General features: G+C 44.1%; 1 protein-coding gene and 1 non-coding gene across 4 annotated transcripts in view; both read right to left on the reverse strand.

Moving 5' to 3' along the window:
* Positions 1 to 14,159, reverse strand: part of TPD52L1 (TPD52 like 1) — a 93,566-nt gene extending 79,407 nt beyond the window's left edge. For all 3 annotated transcript variants that reach the window (XR_008698049.1, XM_055534970.1, XM_055534971.1), the window contains exon 1: positions 13,935 to 14,159. Coding sequence is in view for 2 of the 3 variants with exons in the window: in XM_055534970.1 (XP_055390945.1) it covers positions 13,935 to 13,953 (19 nt within the window). In the remaining variant the exon portion in view is untranslated. The remainder of the gene's footprint in view (positions 1 to 13,934) is intronic.
* A 1,176-nt stretch (positions 14,160 to 15,335) lies between these two features.
* Positions 15,336 to 15,410, reverse strand: TRNAG-UCC (transfer RNA glycine (anticodon UCC)). The gene has a single exon. It is a non-coding gene; the product is annotated as a tRNA-Gly (tRNA).
* Between the last annotated feature and the right edge of the window lie 7,000 nt (positions 15,411 to 22,410).

Raw genomic sequence — 22,410 nt, forward strand, 5'->3', positions numbered from 1 at the left:
AAGGAAATGGCAACCCACTCCAGTATTCTTGCCTGGAGAATCCCAGGGACGGGGGAGCCTGATGGGCTGCCGTCTATGGGGTCGCACAGAGTCGGACACAACTGAAGCGACTTAACAGCAGCAGCTTTCCACATGGAAATGGAAACAAGCATAGTTCCATTATTGCTGCTTTATAGCTTTGTATATATATATATAGGAACAGCAGCTTTATACACACACACACACGCATGCATGCTAAGTCGCTTCAATCATGCCCAACTCTTGACAATCCTGTGGACTGCAGCCTGCCAGGCTCCTCTATCCATGGGATTCTCCAGGCAAGAATACTGGAGTGGGTTGCCATGCCCTCCTCCAGGGGTTTTCCTGAACCAGGGACCAAACCTAAGTTTCTTATGTCTCCTGCATTGACAGGCGGGTTCTTTACCGCTAGCACCACCTGGGACGTCTGGTACATACATGTATATGTACTTTTATTTTTAAAAAGCAACATGTGATAAAGAATTTGAATGAGCCTTTCAAGAACAAGCTAGTCAGGAGCTCAAAGGACATTTGACCCAACCTCTTGAGCAAGAGGTGAGCAAACGACCTGAAATCCAGGCGGAGGGATCACACAGGGGTATGCAAATCAGAAATCATTCCTCACTGGGGTCACCCTGGGGTCTGTCTACCATGAGCACAAGTAGGGGCTCCTATACACGTGCATGCAGAAACCTAGCCTGGTGAGTTTATATCAGAAGTTTCAAGCAGAGTGTGCATCAGAATCATTGGAAGGGCATTGGAGACAGAGATGGCTTGTCTCCAAAGTCTCTGTTTCAGTAGGTCTAGAAATGGGGCTTGCATGCATGCATGCTAAGTAGCTTCAATCGTGTCCAGCTCTGTGTGACCCAAGGACTGTAGACCACCAAGCTGCTCTGTCCATGGGATTCTCCAGGCAAGAATATTGGAGTGGATTGCTATGCCCTCCTCCAGGGGACCTTCCCAACCTAGGGACTGAACCCTCATCTCTTATGTCTCCTGCATTGGCAGGCGGGTTCTTTACCACTAGCACCATCTGGGAAGCCCAGAGTGGGGCTTTAAGGATATGCATTTCTAACAAGTTCCCAGGTGAAGCTAATGAGGCTGGTCAAGGGATCACACTTTGACAAGCAGTGCGTTGCCCGTACACCACTGCCACCTCTAAGAACAATCAGCTCTGTCATAGCTCAGGATGAAGACTGTTCATGCTGGCAGCATGGTCCACCCACGAAGGGACACATAAGCCTGGCAGCCCACTGAGGGCTGTTTACGCAGAGTGTTCTGGAGTCCTGGGTACCCAGAAGACAGCCTAGAAGAAGAGACACAGGTTCTAGGTGCTCACTCTGGACAAGGCGCAGCTAGACGAAGCCTAAAATGGGGCTGTCTGAAGTTAATGGCTCAGGACGGGTGTCAAGAATTGTGAAGGGTTGGATTTCGCCCCACTTGGCGAACAAACAAATTAGCCTGCCAGCTTCTGCTGGCAGAAAACACCCGACTCCTGGGTCACAGAACAGAGAGAATTTATTACTCACAGTGATAGCAGTAGCCATGGTAACATCATTGCACCGGTTCCCTGAGCCCTAATTCTGGCAGGGTGACACGCTGAGGGCCAGGTGTTGTCTGATTACACAGTTGGATGAGTTTCTGAGAGCATCACCGAGATTAGGATGCTCTGATTTTATACAGATCTGCATACACCGGGTCTCGCTGGAGTCCTGATCTTTATTATCTCGGACGGTAAACCTATCTACCCCTAAGGGAAGCGGTCTCTGTCTTCCAAGGCTGCCTGCTATGCAAAACCTCCCTGAAAAGACAGTCCAGGGAGAATCAGCTGTGAATGCCTTTGCTCCCAAGACCAGCCGTGCGGAAACTCGAGAGACCGACTGAGAACTGTCTTCTCACAACAGGGCCTGGCTGCCAGGACGAAGGGTGACCCCGACTGGAAACGAGGATGAGGACACGAGCTGGGGAGGCAGCTGAGGGAGAGTTTCTGAGGCAGACGACTCAGTGAGTTGAAAGGCTGTGAAGAGGCGGCCGGGGGAACTCAGAAGGAGTCTGTTAGGAGATGAGGTCAGGGAGGAAACGAGGAAGAAGGGGGACCAATCATGGCGCAGCCTCGTGGCCACAGCAAGGACCCCGCCCTTTATCCTGAGCGAAAGGAGAGCTGACTGCCAAGTCCTGAAGGGATGAGTGGCATGGCGCCACATGTTTTGAGAGGGTCACTCTCGGCACCATGTGGAGGAACAACCTGAAGATAGGCCAGGGCCAAAGCAGGGAGACCAGCTAGGAAACTCCAGGAGAGAGTCAGTGAGAGATGATGGTGGCCCAGACCATCATCTGCAAGGTGCAGAGAGGGTGCAAGTCATTTGACTCTAGGCATATTTTGAAAGGGGGATTCTCTGGTAGCTCAGATGGTGAAGGATCTGCTTGCAATGCAGGAGACCTGGGTTCGATCCCTAGGTTGGGAAGACCACACCCACCTCCCACCCGGAAGAGGAAATGGCAACCCACTCCAGTCTTTTTGCCTGAGAAATCCCATGGACAGAGGAGCCTGGCGGGCTACAGTGCATGGGGTCGCAGAGAGTTGGCAACGACTGAGCAACTGACACACACATTTTCATATTTTTGAAAGTAGAGCCAGCATGACAGACTGGAAATGGGCTATGATGGGCCGGGGGGCCCCAAAACAAAAGCTTTCCAAGGATAGGTTTGGGGAGAGTGTGGTTGAAATGGTGTTGTTAGCTGAGATGTGGATAACTTTGGGAGATACTGGGATTCTAGGGGTTATTTCCAAGAAAGAAGATCAGAAATTCAATGTCAGACACATTTAAGTTCAAGATGCTTATTAGGCATTCATGTAGAGACAGCAAGTGAACAGGCTGAAGGTGAGGGGCCAGGTCGAGGCTGGGAAAACAGATGTGGGAGTTGTTAGTTTACAGATGGAATTTAAAAGTATGAGAAGCTCACCAAGAGAATGAGTGCAGATAGAAAGAAAGGAGACTGAGGCAGGGCTTGTGAAGGAGTCGGGGGAAAGCACTTAGCATCCTGGAAGCCAAGAGAACAAAGCGCTCCAGGGAGGAGGGACTGAGCAACTGTGCCAAGTGATGCTGATAGGTCATCAAGACAGTATGGTACTGGCACAAAAACAGAAATATAGACCCATGGAACAAGACAGAAAGCCCAGAGATACACCCATGCACCTATGGGCACCTCATCTTTGACAAAAGAGGCAAGAATATACTGTGAAGAAAAGGCAGTCTCTTTAATAAGTAGTGCTGGGAAAACTGGACAGCTATGTGTAAAAGAATGAAATTAGAACACTTCCTAACACCACACACAAAGATAAACTCAAAGTGGATTAAAGACCTAAATGTAAGACCAGAAACTATAAAACGCTTACAGGGAAAACATAGACAAAACACTCTTTTACATAAATCACAGCAAGATCCTCTATGACCCACCTCCTGCAGTAATGGAAATAAATGAAAAAAATAAACAAATGAGACCTAATTAAACTTAAAAGCTTTTGCACAGCAAAGGAAACCATAAACAAGGTGAAAAGACAACCCTCAGAATGGGAGAAAGTAACTGCAAATGAAGCAACTGACAAAGGATTAATCTCCAAAATAAAACAGCTCATGCAGCTCAATCAGAAAAACAAACAAGAAAATCAAACAATGGGAGGAAGACCTAAAGAGACATTTCTCCAAAGAAGACATACTGATGGCTAATACATACCTGAAAAAAATATTCATCATTGCTTATTATAAGAGAAATGAAAATCAAAACTACAATGAGATATATATCACCTCACAACAGTCAGAATGGCCATGATCAAAAAAAAAAAAAAAAAAAAAACCTACAAACAATAAATGCTGGAGAAGATGTGGAGAAAAGGGAGCCCTCCTGCACTGTTGGTGGGAATGTAAATTGATACACCCATTATGGAGAACAGTATGGAGATTTCTTTAAAAAATATATTAGGAATAAAACTACCATATGACCCAGAAATCCCACGACTGGGCAAAAAACCTGGGAAAACCACAATTCTAAAAGACACCCCAATGTTCACTGCAGCCTTATTTACAATAAGCAGGACATAGGATAACCTAGATGTCCATCGACAGATGAATGGATAAAAAAGTTATGGAACATATATACAATGGAATATTACTCAGCCATAAAAAGGAACAAATCTGAGTCAGTTCCAGTGAGGTGGATGAATCTAGAGCCTGTGATACAAAGTGAAGTAAGTCAGAAAAACAAATATCATATATTAATGCATATATATGGAATCTAGGAAAATGATACTGATGAACCTATCTGTAGGGAGTAGTAGAGACGCAGACATAGAGAACAGATTAATGGACATAGCGGGGGAAGGAGAGGGTGGAATGAATTGAGAGAGTAGCCTTGAAATACATACATTACCATATGTAAAATAGATAGCCAGTGGAAATCTGCTGTATGATGCAGGGAGCTCAACCCTGTGCTCTGTGACGACCTAGAGGAGTGGGATGGGGTGGGGGTGGGAGGGAGGTTCATATGTAGGTTCAAATGTCCCCAACCCAGAGAGAGGGGACATATGTATCTATGGCTGATTCCTGTTGATGTATGGCAGAAACCAACACAACATTGTAAAGCAATTATCCTCCAATTAAAAATAAATAAATTAAAAAAATTTTAAACTAAATAAAAGATGACAGAATAAAAAATGTTAGTGCTAACACCACTATCATTTATCCATTTCTCTTAATGAAGGAAGTCAGCAACCCCATAACATACATAATCAAAGAATTTAAGTCGAGTGGGATGGGAGGGGGGAGGCAGACTCACGAAGGAGGGGATATATACATGATTATGACTTATTTGCATAGTCATATGGCAGAAACAAGCACAACATTGTAAAGAAATTATCCTCCAATTCAAAAATAAAATAAATTTTTAAATGTAAAAAAAAAAAGAATGTAAGTCATTAGGGGGGTAGGTAATACTGTGATCCAATTCTTTTCAAATGTATATATGAATCGATTTTTAGACCTGTGTTGTCCCTCTGTTTTTTACTGGTACTCAACCCACTTTTTTTTCCAATACAAGATTTGCTTTTCAAATGTATTAGATTTTCTGTTTGTAAATACAAGGGCCTTTCTCTCTCAGATGCCAAAATCATTTCTGGAAAGGAGAGGCCAAGGTCTCCGCTCAGCTCTTCTCCTGCATGCAAGAGAATCCGTAAGGCATATGCATTGAGCACTACCATGGAATAACCAGCTGCCTTCGGGCTGGTGGATCAGTTCTGTTCAGTTCAGTTCAGTTGCTTAGTCGTGTCCAACTCTTTGCAACCCCATGAATCGCAGCACACCAGGCCTCCCTGTCCATCACCAACTCCCAGAGTTCACTCAGACTCACGTCCATCGAGTCAGTGATGCCATCCAGCCATCTCATCCTCTGTCATCCCCTTCTCCTCCTGCCCCCAATCCCTCCCAGCATCAGGGTCTTTTCCAATGAGTCAATTCTTCTCATGAGGTGGTCAAACTATTGGAATTTCAGCCTCAGCATTAGTCCTTCCAATGAACACCCAGGACTGGTCTCCTTTAGGATGGACTGGTTGGATCTCCTTGCAGTCCAAGGGACTCGCAAGAGTCTTCTCCAACACCACAGTTCAAAAACATCAATTCTTCAGCACTCTCCTCTCACAAAATAGCAAGATCATATTTCAAAAAAGTTCTGCATGTGTGTTCTTACCTCTATACATTTTCTCAATGGTCACAGTGACAAATGCGAGTCCTAATCCTCAGAATAAGCTTCCTTCTTTCAGGTACAGAGTCATTGGGCTCTGGAAACCTGACGGAACATCTCATATAAGCAATTGGAACCAGGTCCGGCACACACTGAGTCCACAATAAACAGACATTTTCCTTGTCAGTAATGTCCTTCGTGGAATGTGTAAATTAGGAGAAATGGGTAAGTGCTTATAAGAACCTTTCCATCATTTGAAATAAACTTTGCAGAAAGCAAGAAGATGGATCCTGGGGTATCAAAAGAGGAATAATGAGATCAAAGACTTCAATTTCTTCCTGACTTGTCTCAACTCTTAAGTAAGGGAACCATCTTTCCATGATGTCTTCATGTAGAAATGAATCCTACATGAATTCTGAAATCCCAAGTGTTGGCAATATCTATAGACTATTTACTGTTCTCATTATCGCTACTCTCAGCTTGTTCACATACAGGGGGTGGAAAACAGGGGAAAACAAACAAACAAATACCCAACAGCCAGAGCCTCTGAAATAGAGAAATCTGAAGAGACTCCCTTCTCATTGTCCCCGTAGTTATCATTTTCTTCTGAATGAATCAGTTCTGTTTCCAGGATCCTTGACAAGCTGCTCTTGCTATTGATTGACAAAAGAAGTGTCTAATTATAAGAAAATTGCATTTTGCAGTTTCCAAGGGCTTGGTGGATTCTGCGTTTTAGATATACGTCAGAGAAAATGTAATTTGTGTAAGGTGCAAATAACTAGATTTAAGTCTAGAGATGAGATGTAACATATATACACACGTTTTCGGTATGTGGTACATCATTTGGCTACAGCACAAATAGCCAAGCATCAGATTTTTGTCTTCTGAAGAAGAAGTAATAGGTTGGTGATAAAGGGGTATTCTTGGAGATTTATGGTTTTATTCTGGGACTTTCACATGCTCTGCATCAAAATGCAACATTTATAAACGACTCACACTGTGAGAAACTATTTAAAATTCATCTTTCCTTGAGGACCCAAAGCTTTCTTTTAGCCAACTCAAATTCATTAAAATGTTCTATTGCCTTCCCTGGTGCATTAATAATGATTCTTAATTTAATGCATAGATTTTAAATAAATTACACTTCATTTCATAAACATTCAATGACAAGTTGAATGACAGGCTTGAAAATCCACAGTTTAGGGTCATCCTTCATGTGTTCTTAACTGCATCCTGACTCGGTTTAGGAGGTGGCTTTAAAGTGTTGCTGGGGACATTCCAGAACTGCAGTAATGATGAACATTGACATACGTGGAGAGCAAGCCAGGCTGGTAACTGGGGCTGCCATCCTCTTTTCTCCAATTGCCAGTTTTTAAATATAGATGATTTGCACATTTTAAAGGATAGTTGCTAAAGTACTTATTTATTATTTACTTAGTTCCCTAGGCTTCGCTGGTGGTTCAGAAGATAAAGAATCTGCTTATAATGTAGTAGATATGAGTTCGATCCCTGGCTGGGGAAGATCCCCTGGAGAAGGAAATGGCAACCCACTCCAGTACTCTTGCCTGGGAAATCTCATGCCCAGAGGAGCATGGCAGGCTATGGTCCATGGTGTCACAAAGAGTCGGACATGATTAAACCACTCACCACACACATTGGCTGGTAAATTAGAGGAAGTAAGCAAGTCTGCTCAGTCTCAGTTCCATAGTATAAAAATGCAGATTTAGTTCAGAGGTTTTATTGTGAAGAATACAGGAGACAACATATTAACACCAAGTACCAAATCTTATGATTGACCAGAAAATGGACTCATATACTTCTAAGTTTTTTGAAGCAACTTCTCAAATTCTGCCTGCCAGAAAGTATTAAGAAAACAAGGCACATATTAGGGAATGCAATTCAAAATAGCTTCTAGTATGCTGAGCTGGACGATTCACAAGCTGGAATCAAGACTGCCGTGAGAAATACCAACAACCCCAGATATGCAGATGATACCAACTCTAATGGCAGAAAGTGAACAGGAAATAAAGAGCCTCTTGATGAGGGTAAAAGAGGAGAGTGAAAAAGCTGACTTGAAACTCAACATTAAAGACATTAACATCATGGTTTCCCGTCCCAACACTTCATGGCAAATAGATGGGGGAAAAGTGGAAACAGTGACAGATTTTATTTTCCTGGGCTCCAAAATCACTGCAGACAGTGACTGCAGCCATGAAATTAAAAGAAGTTTGCTCCTTGGAAGGAAAGCTATGACAAACCTAGACAGCATGTTTAAAAAGCACTTTGCTGACAAAAGTCCATATATTCAAAGCTATGGTTTTCTCAGCAGTTATGCATGGATATGAGAGTTTGACCATAAAAACCATAAAGTTAGACCATAAAGAAGGCTGAGCACTAAAGAGTTGATGCTTTTGAACTGCAGTGCTGGAGAGAACTCTTGAGAGTCCCTTGGACGGCAAAGAGATCAAACCAGTCAATCCTAAAGGAACTCAATCCTGAATATTCATTGGAAGGACTGATGCTGAAGCTGAAGCGCCAATACTTTGGTCACCTGATATGAAGAGTCAACTCCTTAGAAAAGACCCTTATGCTAGGAAAGATTGAAGGCAAAAGTAGAGGGGGGCGGCAGAGGATGAGATGGTTAGATAGCATCACCATCTCAATGGACACAAATTTGAGCCAACTCCTAGAGACAGTGGAGGACAGAGGAACCTGGCATGCTGCGTCCATGGGGTCACAGAGAGTTGGACACAACTCAGCAACTGAATGACAACAAACACAACATAATATCTATGGTTTGTGTGACTCCATTTTATAAAAAATTTAATTGCAACAACTGTACATGCTGCTGTTTAATCACTAAGTTGTGTCTGATTCTCTTGTGACCTGATGGACCAGTAGGCTGCCAGGCTCCTCTGTCCATGGCATTTCCCAGGCAAGAATACTGGAGTGGGTTGCTATTTCCTTCTCCAGGGTATCTTTCCAGTCCAAGGATCAAACCTGTGTCTCCTACACTGGCAGGTGGATTCTTTACCACTGAGCCATCAGGGAAGCCTAACAGTATATGATTTGTTACAAATGATTGACTTTATCTTATATATACATCACTACCTACTTTAAAATTTTTATTTAGAGGGAAAGTAAAACAGTAGAAAGTAGCTTTGAAGACAGTAAGAATACTCTTCATAATATATTTAAAAGTCATAAATCAAAAGGTATAATACCTAGCTTCCATAGTTTGAGGTTTACGATTGTACAACCTGAAATGTAGAAAACAGATTTCTTTTGGGTACTCTGATCTCTACAATATAAGAGACTTAACCTCTTGCTCTTTGAGAGAGAAGGGATTATTTTACTGTTTTGTTAAAAAAAAACAATAATATGCTTTGCTTACAAAGCAAGAATTTGTTTGCATGGAATATTAATAAAAAGGATACAACTGTATTTATTTTTTTCTAGAGCTCATTCTTTGCTTCATTTTATGTTCTTATCTGTTTGTTTTCTTTCATCTAACTTACATTATCTTCCTGTGTTTCATTTGTCTGTATAAAATGCCCTGACTTCTTCCTGGAACAAGACGACTCCAAACAAATGTCCTGTGAGCAAAGAGGAACGTAAGATAAACATGACATTTCACTTTAATGGAATCTGCAAACAGGCTTAATCTGACATGTATTACTTTAAGTCATTCATGGACTTCTGAGAATCCTCCTGAATAGAATGTCTGAATATAAAAAATAGTTACTATAATTGGCTGAATATTGGTCCCCAAAGATATCAGATCCTGGTCCCTGGGGCCTGTAAATATTACCTTTTATGGGAAAAGAATCTTGGGATGGGAAGATTATCTTAGACGCTCCAGGTGAGCTCTAAATGAAATATCACAAATATTCTTATAAGAGCGAAAGAGGGAGATCTGACAGAAGAGAAGGCAACAGGACCACAAAGGCAGAGACAGAAGAGATGTGGCCAGTGGTTGGAGGAGGCAAGGAAGAAGTATTTCTGAGAGCATCCAGAAAGATCGAAGTCTTACTGACATCCTAATTCTGGTCCAGCGATGGTCATTTTGGACTTCAAGCCTCCAGAACGGTGAGAGAATACATTTCTGTTGTTTTAAGCCACTGTATTTGTAGTAATTTGTTATTGAAGGAAAGTTACATGGCTCAAAATAGCCTGGAGTTAAAACTCCCCTCCAGGTCCTCCCCACCATTCTGTGCAAAACAAAGAAGAAAAAAATGGACATTAAGGTTGATTATGCCCAGCTCCCAGCCAGTCCAGCCTCTGGCCAATATCCAGAATTCCTTGCCCCGACCATTTAAGACAAAACTACTCCGAACAACCTTGGAGAAGAACAGGCCCCCTTAAGACAGTAGCTTTCCACATATATGCCTATATATGCTTACTCTTTGCTTGGGTTAGTGCAGCTGCTCACTAATCTTACTGCTGCCCCTTCTCGCCCCATTAAAGGGGATCTGTTTCTGTAAAGTGCTGGTCTCGTTCTTTTTCCGAACCTTGCCTTCTCTAACTCCCTTACCCTACAGTTACAGCAATCATAGGACTCTAATACAATTATTAATCTGAATACATACAAGTATTAAGTGAAATTTTTCCTTGTAACATTCAAGACACTGGGAAAGACAAAAAGTCAATTTCTAGAGTAATGAAATATGAAAGGTGGTTCCAAAAGAAACCTTCTTTAAAGGACTGCCAAATATTTCAGGAAAATGCTACAGTCTTAAATAAATTCTCTCTCTAATATATCAACTTTATTAAAGCAAAATTCTCTAGTACCAGGAAAACAACCGGCAACATAGCCTCTTGTGGGCCTCTCATGGCACACAGTTCTCCAGCCTCTCCTCGTGGAATTGTTCCTAACCCCACTTCTGTGTTTTTCCTTCTGCCAACTTCCCAGAATGTCTTCCTGTTCTGTTGGAAGTAATCTGTTCTTCTACAAAGTCAAAGAACCTAACAGCAGCATTTCACTTCTAAGACCCACTACTGCATTTATGGAGATTTGTGTGTAAATGAAGTCCATAGCATCTGTAGTATAAAGTGCGTGCTGAGCCGCTTCAGTCTTGTCCGACTCTTTGCAACCCCGTGGACTGGAAGCCCCCAGGCTCCTCTGTCCATGGGATTCTCCAGGCAAGAATACTGGAGTGGGTTGCCATGCCCTCCTCCAGGAAGAGGTACTATAAAGTACCTGAGGATATCTCAAGAGCACTGACCACTTACCTCACTCATGTTTGCTTTTCTCTAGATCAAGGGGCAGAAAGAGGAGCCATCCTCTCCCTTGATAAATCTAAAATAAACAGTGCTAAGGTTAGAAGCTAGTGTTTAGGAAACTACAAGACTCTCTTAGAATCTAAGAGGCAATTATTTAGCCAGAGAAATGTACCAAATAGAAAGAAGATCTCTTTAATATAAACCATAAACATTTTGTGAAACGTTTCATTTTCAAAGAACTTACTATGTCTGCTGCTTAACCGACCAAAAAAAAAAAAAGTCTGAAAATGGAGAACTTAATGTACTGGGAAGATGAGAATTTAAGGGGCAAATATCATCCACCAGATTGTAAAACTATAAAGTTGAAAGTCATCCTTGACAGCCAATCCAAGTTACCATTGTTTCCTTCCCAAGTCATCCGCCATCCTTCACAGCCAATCCAAGTTACCGTTTTTTTCTTCCCAAGTATTTCTTAACTCTATTCACTTTTGTCCCCCTGGCTGACCATCACCCTATTCCAGTCTCCCTAGGAGGGCTTCACATGAAGGGGAAAAGAGGCAGAGGGGGCCAAAGAAAGGAAGAGCAGGTAGGGACCTAAGTTTTAGTTCTCTTCTGAAAGTGGTAGGCTTTGTGTGGGGAGTGGGGCTTTACAGCATCCACTCTGCAATATTATATACTTGTTGTTACAAGGAATTTACATATCTGGCTTGTTTCCTTTCTGGAGAATGGGAAGGACCAGACTACCTAGCTCATGGAACTGCTGTGAAGCAGTGAGTCAACCCATATAAAGCACAAAGAGCAGAAACAGGGACACAATGAGCAAACTCTGCTGGTTTGACTATCACCTGCTGGGCTGGGAGCTTTCTTCAGGCTCTCACTGGCAACCCACTCCAGTATTTTCGTCTGGGAAAACCCATGGATGGAGGAGCCTGGTAGGCTACAGTCCATGGGGTTGCAGAGAGTTGGACACGATGAGCGACTTCACTTCACTACTTTACTAGGCTGGGAGCTTCCTTCAGGCTCTCACTACACTGCGGTCCTCTTCTTATCATTTAGATGGCTGCAATTTTTCCGTTTAGTTATCAAATAACTCTCAAGTTAATGTCCATCTCTTCCTCTACTATAAATTTCACAAAGCAGGGATCCAGGCCATGTTTGTTCCTCCTAGCACAGTGCTTGGCAAAGGAAAGCACTGAAGTGTTTGTTAAGTAAATCTCACAAGTAAAGCAAACCAGTAACACCAGTGGGTCCAATCTGATGAATGTTTCCTATCTGCTGTAGTTTTTCTCTCCAACCTCACTGAATAACAGATTCACTTGAGAAGCTTTCAAATATGCCCATGCCCAGGCCCCAGAGATTCCAGTTTGCTGGATCTGGATTGGGCCAGGGCCTGTATTTAAAACTGCAAATAATTCTCATTGGCAAAGCAGGTTGGAAAGCTCCAGCTGTTCCTACCTGCTTCAGTTTAGGAGTGAAGGCCTCCAACCTGATCTCAACTTTTGAATTAGACTAAGGAGCTCCCCAGGGGCTTCCCAGGAGGCACAGTGGTAAAGAATCTGCCAGCCAGTGCAAGAGACACAAGACATAAATGTTTGATCCCTGAGCTGGGAAATTTCCCCTGGAAGAGGACATGGCAACCCACTCCAGTATCTTGCCTGGAAAATTCCATGGACAGTGGAGCCTGGTGGGCTACAGTTCATGGGGTTGCAAAGGGTCCAACATGACTGAGCACACAGCACACACAAAAAAATTCCCCACCCTTGGTTGCATTCTCCTTTCCTATTTAGATAGACGGTGAAGGAAAAATACTGGAAGCAGCAGCTTTATGGATAGGATCTTGGCTGATGGAAAGAATGAGGATGGTTTGTACTGTTCAGACCATTGTAAGCCTGGCAGCCAAACCTGTTGGGTGACTCCAGACCCAGCATCTGCCAAGTCGCTCTCATGTAGGAGGACACTTAAGCCCCTAAAAGGGGAGCACATAAGGTCATGAACCTCATCGTTTTTTAAACTTTTTAAACGGGGCTCTTATTTTATTTAAAAGCCTACATAGAATTTCCCGTGGAAGAAAGGTGGTGATGATTGTTCTAAAGCCCGAAAAAGGCTGAACTCCGCATTCATTCATTCTCGGCATTGCTCCCAAGAGAGACTCTATAGAGTCAGACTTCCCACCAGTCTCCTGCTCCACATTCGTCCACCTCTGCTTCTTTACGTATACCATTTACTTCCATTCTGGCACGATTCCATCGGGATTCCCTAACCCCTCTCTGCTGGCGACCTCAAGACACCAGCCTGCCCTCGGTGAAGCCCTCTCGGGCTCCTGGAGCCAGCGACCCCCGGAGCTCGAAGGCCCCGCGCGCCAAGGGAGGCAGACGTTGCCCCCCGACCGAAGGAAACCGGGACGCTCGCGTCGAGCTGCGAAAATCAGCGGGCGGGTAACGCACTCCCCGGCCTCGGAAGGCAGGTCCCCGCGCTGCAAACCCCTCGCGTGTCCAGGAGACCCGGGGTCTCCGCGGAGGTAGCACCTCGGCGCGCGCTGCGCTCAGCCCGGGATTCGGGAGGTGCAGGACGCGAGCCCACCGTGCACTGCAGGAGTCGTCGCGACCCCTCCCTACTCCGGCGGGAAGAAGGGGACGAAAGGCGTTCTCCGGACCCTGCCCAACAGGTCCTGCGGGTGCCCGCGGGGTGTAGGAAGCGCGAGCGCGACTGGCTGGGAAAGAAGTCGAGCAATCCGGGGGCGCGTTTCCTGTCGAGGGTCCTCTCCACTGGTCCCCAGCCCACAGCACATCCTGAGTTTGGGGGAGCAGGAATTGTCCCGCAGGCGCGGGGAGGAGTAGAGTGGTGGACACATGGGGTGAGGTCACCCATCCGCTCGGCCGGGGAGCAAAGTTAGGTGATGAGGGGAAAGGGCCTTTGGGAGCCCTAAGGCCTGACCCTCGGGGCGATCGGCGACCACTCACCTCGAGCCTGCGCCTCCATAGTAGCCGACTTCGGACTGAGAGTGGCGGGGACGCCCGGCGCCTGGCGGAGAAGCAGCGGCGGTGCCGGATCTCGGAACGCAGCTGGCCACGTCCTCTCCCCGCACGCGTGTAGCGAGCGCGGCGTGGAGGGGGTGGGGGCCGAGGGGCGGCCTCCGCTGCCCGCTCCGGGTTACCTCCGCCCCTTCCAGTCTACCTGGCCCAGACCTCGCGGGGGTGCAGCCCACCGCTGGGCGCCACCTGCCGGCAGATTCGGGCATCGGGCCGGGGGCGCGCGCTCCGGGCTCAGGGCGCGTGCTCTGCCCAGCGATGTCTAAAGCCGGCTTGAGGTCCGCGGTGCTTTCAATTTTCTTTTTTTTTTTCTTTTTTTTGTAAATACATTTATTGATACCCACTTTCTATAGTTCATTGAAATAATCCACAAACATAAAAATATTTTTCTTTTGGATATCACCGAGGTCCAATCGACCGAGGTCTCAATCGTCAGAATCGTCTGCCGGTTCACAGACCCGAATATTGATAAATCATTAAACAGTGGCCCTTATACACTCAAGTGGTCTCTATGGCAATGGAGCATGTAGGGTAAAATTATGTATACGTTTAAATCAAGGAAAAGGGTATCAATCGTCAACAAAGAGAAACGATTAGGAATCAATATCCTAGGTGAAGAAAGAACCACTGTTGACACTTGGTGTCCGAATACTGGAGATGAAAGGGTATGTGTATATGTGTGTGTGTTTATGGGACAGTTTCTTGTGAATGCCGTTGCTGACCAATGGCAAGATCCATGGGCTTGCAGCACAGGGGGCCAATGCCCTGAAGAGGGGAAGGAAGGGGGCTTTACAATAAGGGATACAGTGGTAGGTTCCTCTGAACCTCTGGACTCAATATTTTTTTGTCAACTGATTAGTATATAACTTTGTTTGATGTGTGTTTCTGTTTAAAAATACCTCATTTAATACATACTGTTCACTCATTAATATTGAACACTCCCAGCCCACAGCACTATTAAGCTTATTTAACTTAGGAAACGTGAACAGAACTTCTGAAGCTTATTTAATATCTGCATTTCTCCCTAAGTCACAGACAGCCTTCAGGCACTTAGAATACCCCATGGCTCTTCAGCACTAGGCTTGGTGCGTGCGTGCATGCGTGCTAAGTCCCTTCAGTTGTGTCAGACTCTTTGCGCCCCTAGGGACCTCAGCCCGTTAGGTTCCTCTGTCCGTGGGATTCTCCAGGCAAGAATACTGCAGTGGGTTGCCATGCCCTTCTCCAGGGGATCTTCCCAACCCAGGGACTGAACCCATGTCTCTTAGTCTCCTGCATTGGCAGGTGGGTTCTTTACCGCTAGCACCACCTGGGAAGCCCCAAAGATCAGCCTGCTGCGTTGGCTGGGGATTGAACCCAGGTCTACTGCTTGGAAGGCAGCTATGTTCACCACTATACCACCAACTAGGCGTGGAGGCCTTTTTAAATAGTAGAACTAACCTTCATTTTAGCCTTCATTATAGTCTGTGAGAAGGGCACTTATGTACCATCTGAGAGTTGAAAGAAGAAGGTGGAGGTTAGCCTTTGATTCCTTTGCTAGGAGGTAAACACCAGTCCTCCTAACTATTTCAGGGCTCTGCCCTTGTCCAGGAGGGACCATGAAAGTGCTCTATTGATTCTGGTATCACACATTTTTGTAGGGAGGCAAATTCACAGATACAGAATCTGCCAATAAAAAGCATCAACTGTATAATTTTTCTAATCTGAAGCCCACGGGCTGTACCTGTAGGTTGATGAAGCAGTCACATTTTTGAGACAAAAGACTAGAAATTTACATTTCTGTTCCCAGCCTGACCTGACCTGGCAATGTGACCAGAAAGCATGGCAGGGACTAAGAAATATCAGCTCCTGGCGCACCTCCTCAGATCTTTAGCTGTCTTGGTAACTTTTCCTGCCATCTATACCATCTTCATCTGCAAAATACAGTGTAGTCTTTACTTACTTTTTGTCTTGAATGATTTGCTGTATTGCTCAGTTGTTTTTATTTTTTTGTCCTCTCTTAGATGGTAAAGTCTGTCAGGGTCCAGTGTGGGTCTCTCATATTGAAAGTGTGAAAGTGTTAGTCACTCAGTCACGTCCGACTCTTTGTGATTCCATGGACTGTGGCCCTCCAGGCTCCTCTGTCAGTGGAATTTTCTAGGCAAGTGGGTTGCCATTTCCTTCTCGAGGGAGTCTTCCTGACCCAGGGATTGAACCCAGGTCTCCTGCGTTGCCAATGTGGGTCTTTATACTGAGCTTCTCTTGCCTGCCAAAGAGCCTTATACAGATTCATAGCTATAAAATGATTTATTGAATAAACAACTAACTAGTAGTTTCTATAGTTACTCTCAGAATATAGTCTAATAAACATTAAGAGAGACATATTTTTGCTTGAAAGAGGAACACTCATAATTGCCTGGAACATGTATAAACACATCAGTGTTTCTTGTTATATTGAAGAGGTCCCTGATTTGTAATCATTGCCATTAAAATGCCTCTATAGAACACCAAGCATGGCTTTTAAATGGTTTCTGGAGATATCGAACAAGGATGTGCCAAAGGATGAATCAGAATCGGTGATTAAATCACTTTTTAGAGCCTATTTCATTGTTCCGGTCCTCTCTACCCTGGAGATTAAACAACAGGTTAGAGTTGACTCCTAGCAGTTAAAAGGAGCTAAAAATAGTTAATGACTTTCCACCTTGAGTCATCTAAACTTCTTCTAAGCTCTGACTCATTTTTCTGATTTACAAAATGTTAAGGTCTGCCCTCTTGATGTCTTCTATCACTGTTCATAATAAGGAAATATTGATATTGATTCAGAAACAGCTACTGAAGGTCTTCTATGTACGAAGGACTGTGCTAGATACTAAAAGTACAGGAAGAGGCATGACCCTTTTTACCCAGGTTGTTCATGGACTCATGAGAAGGCAGATGCTTTATAAAGCAGTGCGGTATAATAAAAATATAATACAATAAAAATATAATGTAATATAAATATAATATAACGCAGTACAGAGTTAAGCCAAGTATGCACCTGGGCAAATAAGGGAGCTCTCCTAACTCAGATGGGGGAGGAGACAAAGGAAGGTTTCTTTGAGGATGCTTGCCTCAGCTGAGTCTTGAAGGATGAAGGAATTAACCAGGTTAATGGTTTAGTAAAAGGAGATTGTGTTTATGTCCTCCTTTTTCTTGGCACTTAGGATGGTGAATTTCCTTCACGTCTTTAAAGCTAAGGAAAACAGCCATCTTCACCCCTGTGTACTTTGTCTCTGTTGATAATCCACCTGGAAAACAATGGGTGTGTGTTTGGTTATGTTAATGAAAACCTGTTCACTCCTCCACAATTGATCTTTCTTCAGAGGTAGAGATGCTGTGGGAATCTTACCTGGACAAAGGGATGGTATACCAACAGTCTTGCCTAAATAAGTTCCTGGGTCACTTATAACTCCCCAGACCACACTCCGACCCGGGCTGAGGGAGCCCTTGGGAGATGGGCAGAGCAGAGAAATTTGAGGTACAAATAGGAAAGGACAGATAAATTATGCCACTCTGACTGTGATCCTTACTAATACACTGAAGAACATGCTTTTTTAAAAAATTTATTTATTTATTTTAGTTGGAGGCTAATTACTTTACAATATTGTGGTGGTTTTTGCCATACACTGACATGAATCAGCCACAGGTGTACATGTGTTCCCATCCTAAACCTCCCCCCCCTCACCTCCCTCCCCATCCCATCCCTCTGGGTCATCCCAGTGCACCAGCTTTGAGTGCCCTGTTTCATGCATCGAACTTGGACTGGTGATCTATTTCACATATGGTAATATACATGTTTCAATGCTACTCTCTCAAATCATCCCACCCTTACTTTCTCCCACAGAGTCCAAAAATCTGTTCTTTACATCTGTGTCTCTTTTGCTGTCTCACATATAGGGTCATTGTTACAGACTCAGAGGGTAAAGTGTCTGCCAGCAATGCGGGCAATCTGGGTTCAATCCCTGGGTCAGGAAGATCCCCTGGAGAACGAAATGCCAACCCACTCCAGTACTCTTGCCTGGAAAATTCCATGGACTGAGGAGCCTGGTAGGCTATAGTCCATAGGGTTGAAAAGAGTCGGATATGACTGAGTGACTTCACTTTACCATCTTTCTAAATTCCATATATATGCATTAATATACTGTATTGGTGACTTTCTTTCTGGCTTACTTCACTCTGTATAACAGGCTCCAGTTTCATCCACCTCATTAGAACTGACTCAAATACATTCTTTTTAATGGCTGAGTAACATTACATTGTGTATACGTACCACAGCTTTCTTATCCATTCATCTGCTGATGGACATCTAGGTTGCGTCCATGTCCTGGCTATTGTAAACAGTGCTTCGATGAACACTGGGGTACATGTGTCTCTTTCACTTCTGGTTTCCTTGGTGTGGATGCCCAGCAGTGGGATTGCTGGGTCGTATGGCAGTTCTATTTCCAGTTTTTTAAGGAATCTCTACACTGTTCTCCATAGTAGGTGTACTAGTTTGCATTCCTATCAACAGTGTAAGAGGGTTCCCTTTTCTCCACACCTTCCCCAGTATTTGTTGTTTGTAGACTTTTGGATAGCAGCCATTCTGAGCAGCGCGAGATGGTACCTCATTGTGGTTTTGATTTGCATTTCTCTGATAATGAGTGATGTTGAGCATCTTTTCAAGTGTTTGTTAGCCATCTGTATGTATGTCTTTGGAGAAATGTCTGTTTAGTTCTTTGGTCCATGTTTTGATTGGGTCATTTAGAACATGCTTTTGATGCCTTTTGATGAAAGTACTTTCGATGAAAAGTACTAGCTATGTAACTGGAGGGGGCTTCCCCAATGGCTCAGCAGTAAAGAATCCACCTGCAACGCAGAAGATGCAGGTTCAGTCCTTGGGTCAGGAAGATCCTCTGGCGGAGGGCACGGCAGCCCATTCCAGTATCCTTGCCTGGAGAATGCCATGGACAGAGGAGCCTGGCGGGCTCAGTCCACAGGTCGCAGCGAGTCTGACACGACTGAGTGACCGAGCACACAGGCACATGTAAGGAGGTAGGTTCTGTGCGTCTCCGCGCCTGAGTTTCGCTATTTGTGGTGTTTTGTGGCAGGATGCTCTCTGCAGTGTTAATTAATGTGTTCTTTCCCTCCTATCTTCTGGGGCCAGAGCAGTGTTTCCCAGCCCACTGGTGCACCCTCACAACACAGGGAAGGGGCTGTGAAACATTTCCGACCACCTGGCCCCCACTCTGCAGACGTTTAGATTCGAAAGCTCCCTAGATAATATTGAAAGCTTTCTAGGTAATATTGATATGCTTCCAAGATTGAGAATGACTGTTTTAGAAACTGTCCACAGTATCTGAAGATGAATATATTAATATGTATATATATATACATACACACACACATAGGGACATATATTCACTATAATTATTACTAATAATTATCATTGTTCCTAGAGTGTAAAATCAAGCACAGATATCTAAAATATGGTAAAGTCACAATTTCAACCTAAGTCTATCTGATGCTAAAGCTTGTGTTTGAAACTAAAATTTAAATACTTAAAGGATATGAAAATTTGAGCTTTCAGATTAAAAAGTCACCACCTGGGTAAACAGAGTATAATGAAAAATAAATGTGAGCAGACAAAGCAAGAATTTTCTGTCCCTCCTTCCAGGGGAGTTGGGGAAGGAAGAGAAGTTTGAAGAAGAGCTTAGACATAGGGCTGTCTGTGCATCTCACCCCGTCCTTCCCTCCTCCCAGCAGAGCAAGGAGACTTGGCCCTGACAATCCCCTGGGGAACTCTGATGTCCAAATAGCTTTGAGAAATGTTAGGATAGAATGGGTATCACCTTGAATTTCCCATCCTTCCAAGTGGTGTAGGAAAATATCAATGAATTTCCTTATACCCCATATGAGATATGTTTATCCCTCAAAAACTCCTCAATAAATCGATCATACTATGTAAAATCCTTTACAAAAAAACCTAGTGTACAGATTTTGCTTTTTCTAAGTTCCTCCTAAATTTCTAAATGCGTTCTCTGGGTCATAAATTATGCATAGATGTTCAAAGAATTTAGAGGATAAAGGTACTATTTTTTCCATTGAAAAGAGGCATATTGTTTAATTGTACCCTGAGGATTAGTATACACAAATACTAAAAGTTACTCCTTTAGACTTTAAAACTTTAAAATGTAGAATCATTTTAAAATATCAATCTCTAAAATACATTTAAAATGTATTAATTTTCTAAGGTCTTCTTAACCTCAACACTGTTGCCATTTTTAAAGTCTTTAATTGAATTTGTTTCAATATTGCTTCTGTTTTACATTTTGGTTTTTTGGTCATGAGGCATGTAGGATCTTAGCTCCTTGGCCAGGGATCGAACCTGCAGCCCCCCGCAATGGGAGGCAGAGTCTTAAGCAGTGGACTGCCAGGGAAGGGCCTGTTGCCATTTTTCACTTGCTAATCCTTCTTTGGGCTATAGGATGGGTAGGAGCTTCCCTGACCTTTGCTCACGAGACACCAGACACCAGTAGCAACTCTTCGGTTTGAGCAATCAAAAATGTCTCCCTGTTGTCAAATGTCTTCTGGCAGGCCAAGCTGCCCCCAGGTAAGAGCCATGACTTTATTTCTTGAAGGTGATTATGAATAGAATCATATGAATAGAAATGCTTACCCTGGGTGGGTAAGGAGGCCCCCACAGTACAGGGAGGCTTCCCAGGTGGTGCTAGTGGTTAAGAACCCGCCTGCCAGTGCAGGAGACAGAAGAGATGCGGGTTCGATCCCTGGGTCGGGAGGATCCCCTGGAGGAGGGCATGGCATCCCACTCCAGTATTCTTGCCTGGAGAATCCCATGGACAGAGGAGCTTGGCAGGCTACAGTCCATAGCGTTGCAGAGAGCCAGACATGACTAAATCGACTTAGCACACACCGTATAGGGAGGGCCTCTGGGCCTAGCAAGAAGGGGTTCTTGCCCTTCATTTCCACACATAGCTGCTCTGGAGCTTTCCTGTCTTCTTCTTCCCTTCTCATCAGTCATTTCTTATCTGCTGCCTGAACAGACACAGTGGTCCAAAAAAGGACTAAGAAGGGCTTTATCTGGTTCCTAAAGAGAGAGGGCAAGAGGAGGCAGAATGATCCCAGTGGCTTTTCTCTGTACGTCTGCACGAGGAAAGTGCTAGAAATCCATTCTCTTTCTTGAGGTCGAATGGGTCCATATCAGTTCTGCCCAGGTACACACACACTTGACCTTCCAGTGACAGCATTCTTAGCCCAACCTCTTTTCTTGGGAGATGGATAACAAAGAGGATGGGGAAGGCATCACTTATATGGGTCTTCAGGTTGGAATGTGCCCATCAGACACAAAGAATCCGAGACTCTGGCAAGAAAGAAGCCTAGTCCTGCACCAGTCATTTGAGAGGTAGCATCACGCTTCCTTGATAGCTCAGCTGGTAAAGAATGCTGGAGACCTAGGTTTGATCCCTGGTTGGGAAAATCCCCTGGAGAAGGGAAAGGCTACCCACTCCAGAATTCTGGCCTGGAGAATTCCATGGACTGTATAGTCCATGGGGTCTCAAAGAGTCGGACACAACCGAGCAACTTTCACTCTCACTTTCTTTCATTTGGTTTTCTTAGATTTTCAAAACCTGCAGTTTGCCAAAGTCGGCTATTTCCAGACTGTTTGTATCTTCTTGTTTTTTGATTTTGGGGGGTATTTTTTTTTCTCTGCTTTGTGTTTTAACATTTTATTTTGTATTGGAGTGTAGTCAATTAACAATGCTGTGATAGTTTCAGATGAACAGCGATGGGACTTGGCCATACATATACACGTATCCATTCTCCCCCAAACTCCCCTCCCATCCAGGCTGTCTCATAACACTGAGCAGAGTTCCCTGTGTTATACGGCAGGTCCTTGTTGGACCTTGTTGGTTATGTGTTTCTGTTTAGTGCTTGTTGTGTTTCCAAAAATGTTCAACTCTTTCAGTAGCACTAAGAGAGAAAGGGAGTGTGTTGCCAACTAGAGCTAGGCCAGCACAGGACATGGCCAGGGTGATGAAAGCATGGAAGCTCCAAAAGAGGCACAGAAGGACAGGATGAAAAGACAAGGTCTCTACTACACAGTCAGTTCTCTCATTATTTGTGTTTTTCCCTCATTCCTTGGAGGATTTCTGATTTGTTTATTGAAAAGTACAATTTCATTACAAAAGGCTCCAGAACGGCTTGTTGCTGGTGAGGTGGCTCTTGTAGTTAGTGGCTGTGTATCCAGTGGCTGTCTTTGTCAGGGTTTGACCTCTAGATAAATGGATATGACCATGCCATTCTTGTAAAACAAAAGCAGAAAGGCAGGTATGGGCCATGCTTTTTTGAATACAGTGTACACTCTGGCTTCATTGTTTATAAATGACATTGAAAA

The sequence above is a fragment of the Bubalus kerabau genome, chromosome 9 (assembly GCF_029407905.1).
Source record: "Bubalus kerabau isolate K-KA32 ecotype Philippines breed swamp buffalo chromosome 9, PCC_UOA_SB_1v2, whole genome shotgun sequence".
NCBI lineage: Eukaryota > Metazoa > Chordata > Mammalia > Artiodactyla > Bovidae > Bubalus > Bubalus kerabau.